This window comes from Dermacentor albipictus, chromosome 3, assembly GCF_038994185.2.
Source record: "Dermacentor albipictus isolate Rhodes 1998 colony chromosome 3, USDA_Dalb.pri_finalv2, whole genome shotgun sequence".
NCBI lineage: Eukaryota > Metazoa > Arthropoda > Arachnida > Ixodida > Ixodidae > Dermacentor > Dermacentor albipictus.
In genome coordinates, this window is record NC_091823.1 from 2,099,436 (window position 1) to 2,113,632 (window position 14,197).

Sequence of the window (14,197 nt, forward strand, 5' to 3'; positions counted from 1 at the left end):
CTTTTCTTTTTGCTTAGACAATGCCTACGCCTAGCCACAGCAGCTCCCTCATACAGACTCCGCAAACCAAGAGGCCGTGGAGGCAAATGCAGGTAAGAGGCAATAAACAATAGCACTGGTATCGACATTCATCTAATTTCTTTTTATTTCGTTTAGGCAGCCAGCACACCTCGAACAGCCACCTTGACTGCGGGTGTGTCGCCCTAGTCGCCAAGGAAACATTTGAGGGAAAGTGACAGGCAATGTGAACAGCCACTCCTCCATGTAAACAATACTCTTTCTCTCGGATGACTCCTACGCCTCACCACGCCAGCACACTTGTGCACAAAGATGCCGCAGAGGCACGTGCAGGTCAGAGGCAAGAAGCAGTGGCACTGGTGTCGACATTTACCCAATTTCTTTTTCTTACACTGAGGCAGCCAGCACACCTCGAACAGCCACCTCGACTGCGGGTGTGTTAGTTGATCCCTGTTGTACATATGCTCATAATAAACTTCAGTAGACTTGAACTTCATAATAAACTTGAAGGCAAATGGTACATTGATGCATTGTATTTTTGAACATTTATTGTACACATACAATATATGTTATACTTTGCAGTGCTACAGAGCGTATTTTGAAGCTTCCCCCTATATTTTGCACCTTTAATTACGTATGTGTTGTGTGGCCCTCAATGCAGTTCATGTTGTAGCAGCTGCTTTGTCTGTGTATCGCACATTGGCTTAAGCTCGTGATATCCACATACTTCTCTCACATATACAAAATAAAGTTCTATGTAGTCCTCAGTGTTACAACAAAAAATGAAAGTAAACAATCCGATCGTGGAATTATGTTTATTACAGTGATTCCTACGACAGTTACTGACAAGTTGACAACTTGAACTGGTCAATCGGTCCATAGCCGCCTCTATTTTTCAAAAATAAAGGAGGCTATGATCCGTCATGGCAAGGAATTGTATGTATACATAAAAAAAAGGGGGTATGTGCGTGTTTGTAGTGGGGGTATAGGATTAGGGCGGTACGAAAAAATGTACCAACACCGTCCTCTAGACCTATTCCGTTGAGGTACCGTAACAAAACGTATTATGCATAAAGTTCATACAACCAACTCTGATATTACTACAGACGCCAGGCGACGCGAGCTACATTTGTCATGATGCATTCGCGACTGCACCGGATGCCCTCCACATTATTCTCGTTAATCGTGCTCACTGCGCCGAGGCAAAAGAAAGACCATGGGCGCAGGTGCCTTTAAAGTATCTCGACCTTGCGAGGCACGGCTGCGCGTGCCAGGGGAGCTGTCCGTGCGAACACTCCCTGGCACACACCTGCCTCGGCGGCCCCAACCTACGTACCGTTCTGCTTCGAGCTTTGATCCCCCCACTGTCCCTCGGGTGCCCTGGAGTTCCTGCGCCGCCTGCTCTACTACCATCTCAGGTGCTCTCCTGAGACTTCCGTTTGTCGGTTACATGTGCCCTACAGCTGGATCATTACTTATAATAATAAAAAACCCGATCTATCGTCACGACGATAGATCGCGAAAGCGGCTTTTGCAACATACCGCGCCCGTGCGAAGATAATTACGGAACGCCAACGAGGAATCTGACCACAGCTTCGAGCTCGTAACGTCGTCGAGTGACACTCCTGCAACAGGCGTGACCGCTGAAAACCGCATACCGCCAGAAGCTTGAACAGGATCATCCCTCGGTTGCATAACTGCCAGCTCTACGGCCAACATGGACCACACCCACACCATCCCGCAAATAAAGAACCGACTTATGAAGCCCAAACACACGGCTGCACGCACACATCACAACACTTCAAGCGAGACGCCATGCTGCTACGCTGCTACTGTTGCCGGATTAAAACTGACTACTGTCACCAAGTCTAGCAAGCGTCTCAGGAGCTGGCAACCTCGGCGCGTAGCAACATGGCGGCGCTCTTGAGGTTCCCGATTTTAATGCATGGGCCCTATGGGTAGCTTGTCCTCTAGAGTCAGTATAGTAACTCTATGCCCCGTACACTCTCAAGTTCAACTAATGGCCACAGAGGGCGAAAAAATCGACCGCGCGCCGCTGCTAACAAAGCCGACCTAGTAGCATCACCTCGGGATTCGTTCGTTAGTTCCAACATTTCCCGGTAGAGGCGTCGTAATAAGCGCAATTTTATCTTACAAACTTTCTCTTACAATTACCGAAGCATTTTCTTTTACATAAAAACAGGGCAAAATTATCATTGCTAATTAGATATTGTACTCTTTGTTAGTAAGTTTATTGTTTCTTCGCCATTATGAACGCAAATAGCGTTCAGCATCATCGATCTTTCACGTGACCTCTGGCCTGGATTTAAAATTTTTACCGGTATTTCCGAGTGCACGGCGGCACGGATTCATTCGTTCGTACACTCAAGACTGGTTGCTTCTTTGTTTCTAAAACTAGTTTCTTGCGCTTCTATGTAACTTGGGGTGAAGTTACGTGTTTGCAAGCGGACATGTAAGCCCGGCAGTTGGGTTTCGGTCGTGAGCCATTCGGAACAGGTCTGCATCGAAACGGGAGCTGGATTTTGCTGCGGCTGACAACGGCAATAACGGTGAGTCGTTTAACACCGCTGCTTCAATCGTTATATAATATCTGTCTCATTACCTTCCAGGCGGGCACAAGTTAACGAACTAGATCCTGCATTACATATGGGCAGTGAGGATCTCAGTTGCTGTTTCCTAAATAAACCTTTACTTGCGAGGCTGTCGTTTGGTTTACACACACAACCAGGAAAGAAAGAGCGATATCGGAACGCGCGTCTCATTTTTCATGTTATTGTAGCCGTGGTTGTAGGTGACTGAGTAGCCTTATCAATATACAGATTAAACTTTTTTTCGAGTCGGCCGGCAACGTCTTTCGTCCACAAAACCGAATAATCCTTTGGTAAAATGAAGTGAAAGTACAGAATTTAATGTATTAAACAGTTGCAAGCATGATACCCATATTTCGTACTTGTTGGTTCCAAATGTTCTTGCTGTTCAGATTGGTTTACCGTAGGGCATTTATTTTTGCAGTAGTGAAGCGGTGCATCACGTTCGTGGAGAAAAATAATGCATCAGTTCTAATAGCTTCATGACTTTCATGCATTTGCTTGAGTAACTAGCAGTGTGATCACTTCTAGAGCATAAATGAACCCACAAATGTTCTCATTTGTGATCTTAATAGTACTTGCGCTGTTGACATGCATTGTAATTAGGCAGACATCAATTTTATGGGCAATAGCAATATTTATTTAACATGCTGCTTAAGCACCCTAGAATAGACAGTGTACATTTGCATGTGTTCTGTAGTCGCAAATCATTACAACATATATGTCACACCTTTTTGCATTTCATATTTTGCTTTTTCAATTTCTGATTCAGTCAAAATTTCTGTTCCAGACATGCAGTAATGAGGACGGCACCAGTATAAAGCAACACACTCCACGCACTAAACAGAAGCTGCTGCCTGCTACGACAAGGTCATTGTGTGGACATTGGCTACTACTACAAGGTAAACAACATATGGTTCAGAAATAAATATGTTTGATCTATGCTGTATTGGCTTGCCGTTTGCAGCAGATATGAATGTTTGTTCATATATATGGTTCAGTATAATTGGTTCGAACATATAAAACCCACATAAATTTGGCTAATCTGTGCTATATCTCACGTGTCACCGTTTTGCCCCAACAGAGTCTATGCCAAGCACATCTTGGTCATCACAGGAGCTCCTATCTGCACCAACAGGAAGGGGCTGGAGCCGAATTTGCAAGGCTTTTACACCAAGAACAAAGAAGCACATGCACAAGAATATGGATGAGATATCAAGTCTGCAAAGGACTGTGTTAAGACTGCAAAGAGCTTCAGCCACCATTCCACCAGCACGGACATTTGGCTGAGTCATCCAAGTAACTCAAAAAGGACTTTCTAGAAATTCTTCGTCTTCAGATGCACCTGCAACATCTGACCAAGCACGGACGACGCTGGCCAAAAGATTGAGTTTCATCAGTTCGTCCTTAATCAGCTTCCAAGCCATGTTAATTCCGTTTGTGCGAAGTGTAATTTTTCTTCTATAAATGCAAGCTTTCTCATTGCCCATTTTTGTTAGAGGTTATTCATCCTCATCCAAATATAAAGGTCAACCTTTATATTTGGATATTTTGCTGATACTTAATACCAGTCACTGTCTAGCAGCCTAACATATCTGTAGCAGTATCTTCTAGTGTATGTTGTCATGCGCAATTACTCTCCTGAAATAGCTGATGCAGCATCGGCATGCGTCTTGCATTAACCTATGCACATGTGCTATGCACCATTTTACTTTTCTTGGTGTTTTTAGCCTTCAATGCTTGCAGAGCAGAGTGGCTTCTCTCTTGAATGCAAGCTTTCTCATTTTCCATATTCCTAGTCTCGTTGATGATTGCTCCTCTTCCTTGATAGCCTGGGTCTTTGTGCAAGCTACAGTGAAGTGATTGATTGCAGAATCTGGTTTTGCTGCCACACTTGGTTGTGGTAACTGTGTTACAGATGTGGGGGCCTGGTCAGTTGCATTGGTAAGCAGTCCCTCGAGGTAAGCATTTGCTCCTGCAGTCCGCAAAGCGACATAGACTCCCAGTATACACACACCGTAACTGGTGCGCCCCGTTCGTTCTGGCCTGCTGCAGCCATGGGCAAATTGTGCTTGTGGCCTACCTCGGCCATGATTTGCTCAAAACGGAGACCAGCATATGTGCTTACATGGTTCCAAGTGTATGAAGTTGATAGCCGTATGGGTGGAAAGGCCCGCAAGAATGGCTGCCGAAGGTGATGCCCACAAAAGCGACTTGTCCACATTGCGACAAAGTGGGACACAAAGTGTGAGCCACACATAGCGGCCCCCGAAAGAAAATAAATGTGCAGGTTGGAAAGGAGTTAACGCTAAAATGCCGGGTAGTCCATGTCGCTGTGTTGGTTGCGGCAGCAGATGCCTGCGTCACCTGATTGCTTCGCAATGGAAGTTGCTCATCTTCAACGGCAACTGTTGGTTCAAACAGGTGCAAGGCTCTGTCCAATCTGTTTGTACCGCAGGTTGTCGCTTGTTACCAGACCACCACATGTGACAAAGGCAAGCATTATGCCTGTAAGATGGTTCGTAGCCAATGTATAATGTATTGTCAACCTCAAGCGGTGACTGATTGCCGTTTAATTTTGCTGTTATGTCACTTGGTTACGGTCGCAGTTTTATGTTTTTCGAATATTGCTGCCTGGTCGGTTGCACTGGGAAGCAGCCTCTCGAAGTAAGAATTTGATCCTGCAGTCTGCACAGCGACATAGACTCCCAATTTACGCACACCGCGATTCGTGCTCCCCATTCACCCTTTCCTGCTGCAGCCATGGGCAAATTGTGCCTCTGGCCTTTCTCGGCCGCGATTAGGCATGAACGGAGACCAGCATAAGTGCTTACATGGTCGGACCTGTATGAAGTTGGGTGGAAAGGCCCGCAAAAGTGGCTGATGAAGGTGATGCCCACGAAAGCGACTTGTCCATATTGAGACAATGTGGGACACCAAGTGTGAGCCACACATTAGCGGCCTCCAAAAGAAAGAAACATGCAGGCTGGAAACGTGTCAATGCTAAAATGATGGGTAGTCCATGTCACTGTGTAGGCTGCGGCAGCAGATGCCTGCGTCACCCGACTGCTTTGCACTGCAAATTGCTCATCTTTAACAGCGACTGTCGCCGCAAACAGGTGGGACACTCTGTCCAATCTGTTTCTGCTGCTGGTTGTTGCTCGTTAGTAGACCACCACGTGCGACGAAGTCGGGCACTACGCCTGTAGGTAGGCAGCTCAATGTACCCTAAGAGACCCGTGTATGTGAATGCTCACTGTTGCCATATAGTTCGTCGCCAATGTATAACGTATTGTCTGAACCTCATGCGGTGACTGATTGCTGTTTAATTTTGCTGTTATGTCACTTGGTTATGGTCGCAGTGTTATGTTTTTAGAATATTGCGGCCTGGTCGGTTGCACTGGGAAGCAGTCTCTCGAAGTAAGCATTCGCTCCTGCAGCCTGCACAGCGACATAGACTCCAAATTTTCATGCACCGTGATTCGTGCTCCCCGTTCGCGCTTTCCTGCTGCAGCAATGGGCATATTGTGCCTCTGGCCTTTCTCGGCCGCGATTAGGCATGAACGGAGACCAGCATACGTGCTTACATAGTCCGATGCGTATGAAGTTGATAGCTACATGGGTGGAAAGGCCCGCAAAAGTAGCTGATGGAGGCGATGCCCACGAAAGCGACTTGTCCATAGCGAGACAATGTGAGACACCAAGTGTGAGCCACACATTAGCGGCCCCCGAAAGAAAAGAAACGTGCAGGTTGGAAAGGAGTGAACGGCTAAAATCTGGGGTAGCCCATGTCGCTGTGTAGGCTGCGGCAGCAGATGCCTGCGTCTCCCGATTGCTTCGCAATGCAATTTGGGCATTTTTAACGGCGACTGTCGCTGCAAATAAGTGGCACACTCTGTCCAATATGTTTCCGCTGCTGGTTCTTGCTCGTTAACCTGACCACCACGTGCGACGACGACGGTGAGCCGTTTACGAGCTCGCGTCAATGATTCCAGCGTATCTCGACATGCAAATTTTATTTCTGCTATTGCACGAGGATGTACACTGCTTGTCTTCTGCCAATAAAGTCGCGCGTTCTGTTCACTCACTTGTGGCTTGTTTGTATGGGCGTCAGTAGAGGCTCTTGGCAATGAGAACGCACCAGCTAAGCGGCAGCGAAGGCATTGAGGCATGCCGCATAGCCTGCAGGGCAAGCACGGCACGTATCAGCGTACGCGACCGGCAAAAAACGGCCATATTGAATTTTGCGCTAAAAAAAAAAAAGTTTGCACTTCCGCTTCCGGATTGAGCAGCGTCATCTGGCGTCTCCGAAAGTTAGTTCCATGCGCTGCCGCTGCTTATTTTCGAACCACTGCCAAAGGTACAGTTTCCCTTCTCTAATGTTGTTCTTTATTCTATGGTCATAGTGGCGTTGGACATGGCGTCGGTAAGATGGGGCTTTTTCTTAAGTTGAAGATCGAAGAGACGTGTTTTCAGGCTGGGACAAAAAAGAAAAAAAAAATTAACAAAATCCAAGTGTGCGTTGTCTGTAGACAGTGCTGTACCAACAACACATCAACTATGTGCCTAATTTGTAGCGTGTCTGTGTGCACTGTTGGGTCTCTGTTCGCTGTATTCACGTGGTGTGTTTCGTCGAAAAAAGATGCTGCCGGTCGCATCACTGTCGTACATACACAGCAACGAATGGTTACTAAACGTCAGTGCCTTGAAGGTTTGCACGGTGCTTGTCCCACTGAAACGCGCAGGTGCTCAGTGCCTATGTTTTTAAGTGTCATTCACTCACGTGACACTTTCTTTTTCTGAAGGCCGCTGCAGCGAAGGTTCAAGAGGTCCGTGAGATTACAAGGATTGAACGAGTCGGAGCTCATTCCCACATACGTGGACTCGGACTAGATGATTCACTCGAACCGAGACCGGTAAGCGCCAAGTTAGGCAGCCTTATTAGAGAAGGAAGTTGGGCTTGTCGGTGCGTATTCCATAGCTTAGACATATTTAACTAGCGAAAAAAGACGTATTAATAAAAGGCGTGTGCTTCTTGTTCTAGAACTACATCTTTTAGCGTGATAGGTAAATAACCTGTATCACATTAGAGGGTTTTCAGGTTTTGCATTGGGAACCTATTGAATGGCATCAGAGGTTAATAATTTGCTTTCTTTGCAAGTTTTGTGCGTCACTTGGCTTTCTTGTTTGATAGCGTTTGAAGATGTACCTAACTGCCCCAGGAATGTGGCTTGTGATATCGTGGAATCATTTTATTTTTGCTGTCAAGTCTGCTGAGAACTGATCATGATCATATTAAACTCCTGTACACCGATAATCGTTTCAATAATATGAGACTCTTCAAAGTTGAGAAAGTTGCACACTTTTCAGGTTTCCCAAGGAATGGTGGGCCAGACCGTTGCTCGGCGAGCTGCGGGCATCATACTGGAAATGATAAAGGAAGGGAAAATTGCAGGCCGTGCAGTCCTCATTGCAGGTCAGCCAGGCACAGGAAAGACTGCAATTGCTATGGGTATGTGCTTTCACTGTGCTTCCCTCATCACCTGGCAAAATGAACAATTAGAGCAATGCTTTAAGTGGGCAGTGCGGATATTACGTTGTTTGTAACATAATCTCAGCATTAGTGAATATACTGAAGAATACGCTGAGGACCTTGAGAGTGTGTTGATGATGCTGTGGACATACACTGTCTTTTCAGTATGCTTTAATTATAATTATGCTTTGCATTTCCTTTCTTAATGTGATGAAAATTTAAAAGATAGGCACTCCAGAGTGGCCATTTCTGGCATCAAAAAGGATTTTGTGAGAGCACAGCTGTGTGGGGTTTCTATGCACAAGAGTCAGTCCGAAGCTGCAGCTCACTTACTGTTTTCATTGATGTCTTCATAAAAGAAAAGGATTTTTCAATAACACTTTCTTTGTGGGATGCTTGTTATACATAGCTTGCATCTGCTGGCTCATTTGTGCAGCGGCCATGTTGATGAACCACTGCGATGGCCGTGGTGGTGTGATACGAGCTTCCCAGCTTATCACTGCTCAAGCAGTGTTTTCATGCAGCTGATCAGGTGAACGAGGAGAAATGTGGTACCGGAATGATCTGTACACACTGATACCAGGAGTGCACAACTGATGATGTGTCTTTCCCAAAGTAACTCACAATGACTAATATGACTGAATGATGGCTAAAAAATTTGGAGGACGCTTCAGCTTAGCCTTTAAGAGTGGAACGCGATAGCATTCAAAGATCCCTGACTGCTTCTGCAGCTTATGTAACCGTAATGTTTATCGGGAAACGCTCGCGGTGAATGCTATGCACGGAGGCAGGTTTTCTGGTCGAAACGCGGCCTCTTGCAGGGGCTGCGACACGGTGGAGGCAAGCGCCATCAGGAAGTCTTTCAACGAAGTGGGCACGCTGCTCCGTGGATTCTGAGATATTTGCGTGCCGGCGTGCGCAAATGGCAGACACCGTCTCCAGTCTGTCCATTGTAGAAACGCTGGAAAAGGGGTTTGCTTGAGTTTTCGCGTAACAACATTGTTTTCTCGTATATTCATATTTGAATCCGGGAGCTATCATGTCTGTAGTGTGTAATTCATAGTTTACAATTTTCCCCACGTATTTTAGCGTGGGAAATTGAATTAGTTCAGTGAATTCCTTGCGTAACATGAACGGCCTAGGTATGTGTGTTTCGAAAATCTTTTTGCCGATGTGATGTCTGACAACGGACGTTGGACACCGATGCCTATGCCAGATTTTCTGCGACACAACACAGGCTCCTTCACGCTGTCGCGTTAAAATGGCAATCTTGTTTTCTGAGCCAACTTTGTTACCCACAAATTGGAGCCTACATGTCACTGGAATCTCAAAACACCATACGATAGCATGAGTGAAAATCCTGTTGGCAAAGCAGTTCCAGGGAAACAATGTGCTTCTATTTGGAGAGGTATGCTCAAGTTTTTCATGCATTCTAAGCTTCATGAGTGCATTCTGTGCAGGCACGTACCCAGGCCCCCCCCCCCCTTCCCCACCCACGCCACCACTCCTCCCACATATTTTTAAAGCGCCGCCAAATCAATCTCGAGACTTGACAGCTATTTGGCAGTCAGCGTTTTGCTGCCTTTTTCACTCCTTTTGGATGGCGGCAGTTATCGGCATCTCCAGAAGTGTGAAGCCCAGTTTTCTCACCAATTCCGTGCCCGCGCGATGAACTCAAGATGTGTTCACTTGTCACCATCTAGTCAGTGGTCACGCGCTTCGCTGTTGCTTCGTTAGTTCAACCTTCTTTGTTTAGGCTGATCTAGGGACCAGAAAAGGGATTCGGTTCGTAGTCAGCTAGTCTGTATGCTCATGGAACGAGCTGTGGTCGAAAAAAATGCCAGTTGCATTTAACTTTTCCTTTTGCGTCATTATTTCCGTGAGTGACGGCTTGGTGTGACGCTGGCAGAGCCTCGGAGCCATAAATTGGTTAGATAATGTGAAAAGTAAAATAATATGAAACAGCGTCCATCATCGAACCCTGCAATAACCATTAAATCCATAAGCAATATGACTGTCGCCCGTTACCTTGTCTGGTTTTTTCTTAATTGTGCAGCACTTTTTGTGCAACATTGGCAGCTGGAAATAAGAGTTGCAAGGAGTTGAGAAATTAAGTGATCTGCTAAGGGAGAGAACCAAAGCAACTGCCAAACAGGAAGGAGAAGCGAACATTAAGAAATTTAACCATTACGTATTTGGGAAAATATTTGTGGATCAACATGTTTTTGATTAAAGATGAAGTCGAGAAAACGCCGCCGGAAGTGGAGAACAATTCAGTGTGTATTGAATGACGCTTCTGCAGTTATCAGTCGAGCCACCCAACGTAGCCACTTCTCTGCTGTGCTTATGTGGATGTTTTTATTTATTTATTTATTTATTTATTTATTTATTGCAATACCCTCAGGGCCCAAAAGGTATTACAGAGGGGGTGGGTGCACGGTGTTTATACAATTGTATTAACTGAAACAACATTGTTGCACATGAAATACGATAGAAAACTAATAATTAACTGAGCAGGTTGTTCTAACAGAAGTCAGTAATAGAGGCCTTCATTGACAATACAACCTAATCTTCTGGGGTGGGTGCAGTACGTCTAGAACCGCAGTGTCCTGCGCTCTGCGTAGTTGTACGGTACTGGCGGCCACACCTTATTATACAACTTCCCAATAACAATATGAGTTGGTTTCGGCATGTATGTGCCTTGCGTGCCAGACCGCCAAAGTGACCTGCTACATGAAGACTCCCATGCAGTCTTTCTTGCCACCTAGCTGTCGCTTTGACCACGTCCATTTTAATTTGGTTGGACCATTTCCTCCCTCTCACGACTGCCGGTGCATTCTAACAATGATTGACCGCTTCACCTGTTGGCCCAAAGCCGTGCCCATTCCAGCCATCACTGCAGAAGCAGTTGCTAAAGCCATCATTTCAGCATTGGTTTCCCACTTCGGCTGCTACAGCATCATGACTAATAAAAGAAATTGAAAAGCCTGAGTACCAGGGCATTCATTCGCCATTTAGACAAGCCCACGCGTAGTGTGCAGCAGGCATTGTCGTCCCAAAAGCTTCGGGGACTTGAGGCATCTGTGTCGACCTTATGAAACAAAGTCGTGCTTTAGGAATGGCACATACTTCTACAGTTGACCAAGTTCTGGGACATTTAGGTGATGCCAAGATCACTGCTATACATGCTATAGAGCAACTGAAAGATTTTACAAGTTGAAGAATACTGTTGACATAGCCAGTCACGTAACCTGTTTTGTGCCGCAGCTTTTGGAAGTTGCTGCCCCTCTTGGGCACTTCTCACAAACAGTTATGTGTGCAGTTGGGGTTGAGATCAAGCATCAGCATTCAAGCAAGTCAAGGACCTGCTCGGTTTGGTTTGCCGTCTTGCCAAGTAGTATCATCTGTCATGCCTGGGGGTCACGCTGCACGAGGCCAGGGCTGAAGGCAAGCTCCGGATATAGCTACACAGTTGTTCCGTAGTATTCCCCAATCCGTAGCACGTGGAATTGCATCTGTGTTGAGTTTGGATGAATAAAGCAACCAAGCGGCATCAGCTGTAACAATGTTTATTGCTACGAGCAGTAAGTAACACTTGCAGAGGTCATCAGTATGTTTCCTTGCCAGACGAGTTTCCGTGGAACAGTTGCAGAGGGAAAGTCCATTCTCTTTGCTCGTGCATCAGTGTGGTGGCCAGGCAAAAACGCACATATTGTGGCACTTGCAGGCAACTGTGAACAGTATGCAAAGACTTGTGTTCAACCTGCAGAACCTCTCATGGTCTGCAGCTTGCTGAAATGTCCATAGGAAGTTGTTCGAGTAGACTTGTTTCACTACGAGAAGCAGGGCTTCATAGTTATACTAATACTCAAGGTACCCGGAGGTCTCTGTCGGGAACACATCAAGCAAGACCACAACTGAAGCAATGAAGTCTGTCTACACACACCATGGAATTTCGCTCACTCTCAACACAGATAATATCTCTCAGTTGTGTTCTGGTGTATTTACCACATTTTCTAAGGACTACGTGTTCAAGCACCAGCCAAGGAGCCTCTAATTCTCAAACGGGGAAGCGGAGAGAGCAGTTTGCACCATCAAATATCTGCTTGTTGAGGCAGAAGACCACTACTTGGTGCTGCTAAGTTACTGGGACAACCCCAGTATGTCTGGTTACCACCCAGCCCAACTCTTATTCGAACGAAAATTGAGGACTTGCCTGCCAAAGTCCCAGGAAAATGAATGCTCCCTGACACACTTGTCAGATGGTATTGCCAGGAAAAACAAATGGTACAAAAGCAGGTAAATGCTAGATTCCAACTACAGATATACGGCTTGTGATTTACCTCTTCTGCAGCCAGGCGACCGCATGTGGTTTGAGTCTGAACAGTGTCCAGCAACAGATCTCAGTCCTGTCAAGCATAATCGCTGCTACATTGTTGAGGCACAAGGAAGATCAATTTTGCTGCATAACCACAGAGGTTTGGTGCCTTTTTTTCTCCAAGAGAACAGCCTACAAATGAGCATGCTGCCTCCTCCCCTGCTGCGCGATGTATTTGGACTTATGAATGTGAAGGGACAGATAGGTAATGGTTGCTGTTACTACCATCATCATTGCCACAGGGTTCAGTCTTGTGGGTACGTACTCAAGAGTAGAGGACAATTCATTCTCAGCTGCCACTCGTATCAGTTTTCTGAATTGCTTGATGAGCTCATGCAGGCTCTTCATGCTCGTGCATGTCTTCTTGCTACCGAACCTCCACGCTGTGGGTACTCTGATCAAAAAATGAATGAATGAATAAATAACTCGCCCCAGTGTAGTAATGGTCAACATTGTTTGAACTCATGCCCTGTGCTAAGACCTTTATGTGTTAGTTGAACATTTTATCTTGTCATCATAAAAGTGCTCATCCTAGACAATGGCTGCCTATGAGTCTCTTAAACATGATGTTTCTGTTGCAGGAATGGCACAAGCCCTGGGCCAGGACACACCGTTTACGGCAATCTCGGGAAGTGAAATCTTTTCGCTTGAGATGTCAAAGACTGAGGCCTTGATGCAGGCATTTAGAAAATCAATTGGTGTACGCATCAAGTAAGTTGCCCCTCACATGGCGATGTGTAGCAATCCTCTGAGCAAGTCTTTTGGTGCGAGCACAGTTTTCCACATGCTCTGCTTAATTAACTCTTTCCCTACTGTGGGGAAAATGGTGCCTTTTGTAGGTTACACCAGATTTTTTTTCCTGAAGAAGATACTGCACGCCATATTTTGTGTAATACATAAACAAAAAGCAGAGTGAATGCACTTTTCACACTGTGGGAGTCCTTCGGTCTACCGGGGCGCAGTCGCTGCTGTGCCTAAGGCTCCGGACTTATTCGCCATTGCGAGGAAAACCTCTCCCAAATGCCTACCCCTCGACCGCGCGCTGTTTTCCCCGGGCGCCGCGGCCGCGTCCCGTGACGTCATGCTACGCGGCCCTGCGATTGGGTCGTGGGGCGTGACGTAGGGAAGAAGCCCCGACTGGGGACGATCGCCGTGCGCCGGGGGAGTCGGGCTGCGACAGGGGCGAGCGCCGGTCACGAGAGGCAAGCTGCAAGGTACGTGAGCGACCAGCTATTTGCGTCCCCCAACGCCCCGGCCTGGGGACGTTCACGTGCTTTGTCAGCTTGCGTAAGTGTGGCTTGCTGAGTGGCTTTGCGTTCCGCCCTTGCGGTAGTCGCAGGTGCTCAGTGCGTCACATTTTGCGTGTCCGAACCGTCGCAGACCATTGTCGGTGACGGGAAGCGCTAGGTAGCGTTTGCGAACGCATTTCGGCCCGCGCGCGTAAACTATTGTTCGACGCGGCGTGTACCCCGCCTTCCTCGCCATCGGGAACCGCGGGCGCCGAGTGTACTCCGTGTGTTTGGGTGCAGTCTGGCACATGTTGGCCATTGGGGATCAATAAACGCCTTAACTGTCCTGGACGCCGTGTGTTCCTGGGAGAGCGCCCATGCGTACGGCCAGAGCCGTCCAGGTCTTTCGGCTCGGTGCTCGAACCTGCGG

The 14,197-nt window shown here is 46.8% G+C and overlaps 1 protein-coding gene across 3 annotated transcripts in view; it reads left to right on the forward strand.

Moving 5' to 3' along the window:
- Positions 1-14,197, forward strand: part of rept (RuvB-like helicase 2 rept) — a 206,377-nt gene that overhangs the window by 127,821 nt on the left and 64,359 nt on the right. The window contains exons 2-5 of one of the 3 annotated variants that reach the window (XM_065453929.2): positions 7,022-7,053; positions 7,433-7,543; positions 7,998-8,139; positions 13,120-13,249. In XM_065453929.2, coding sequence (XP_065310001.2) covers positions 7,024-7,053; positions 7,433-7,543; positions 7,998-8,139; positions 13,120-13,249 — 413 coding nt within the window. In that variant the 5' untranslated portion in view covers positions 7,022-7,023. Of the gene's footprint in view, positions 1-7,021; positions 7,054-7,254; positions 7,339-7,432; positions 7,544-7,997; positions 8,140-13,119; positions 13,250-14,197 lie in introns of those variants that run through there. The other 2 variants (XM_065453927.2, XM_065453928.2) reach the window with 2 other exon arrangements.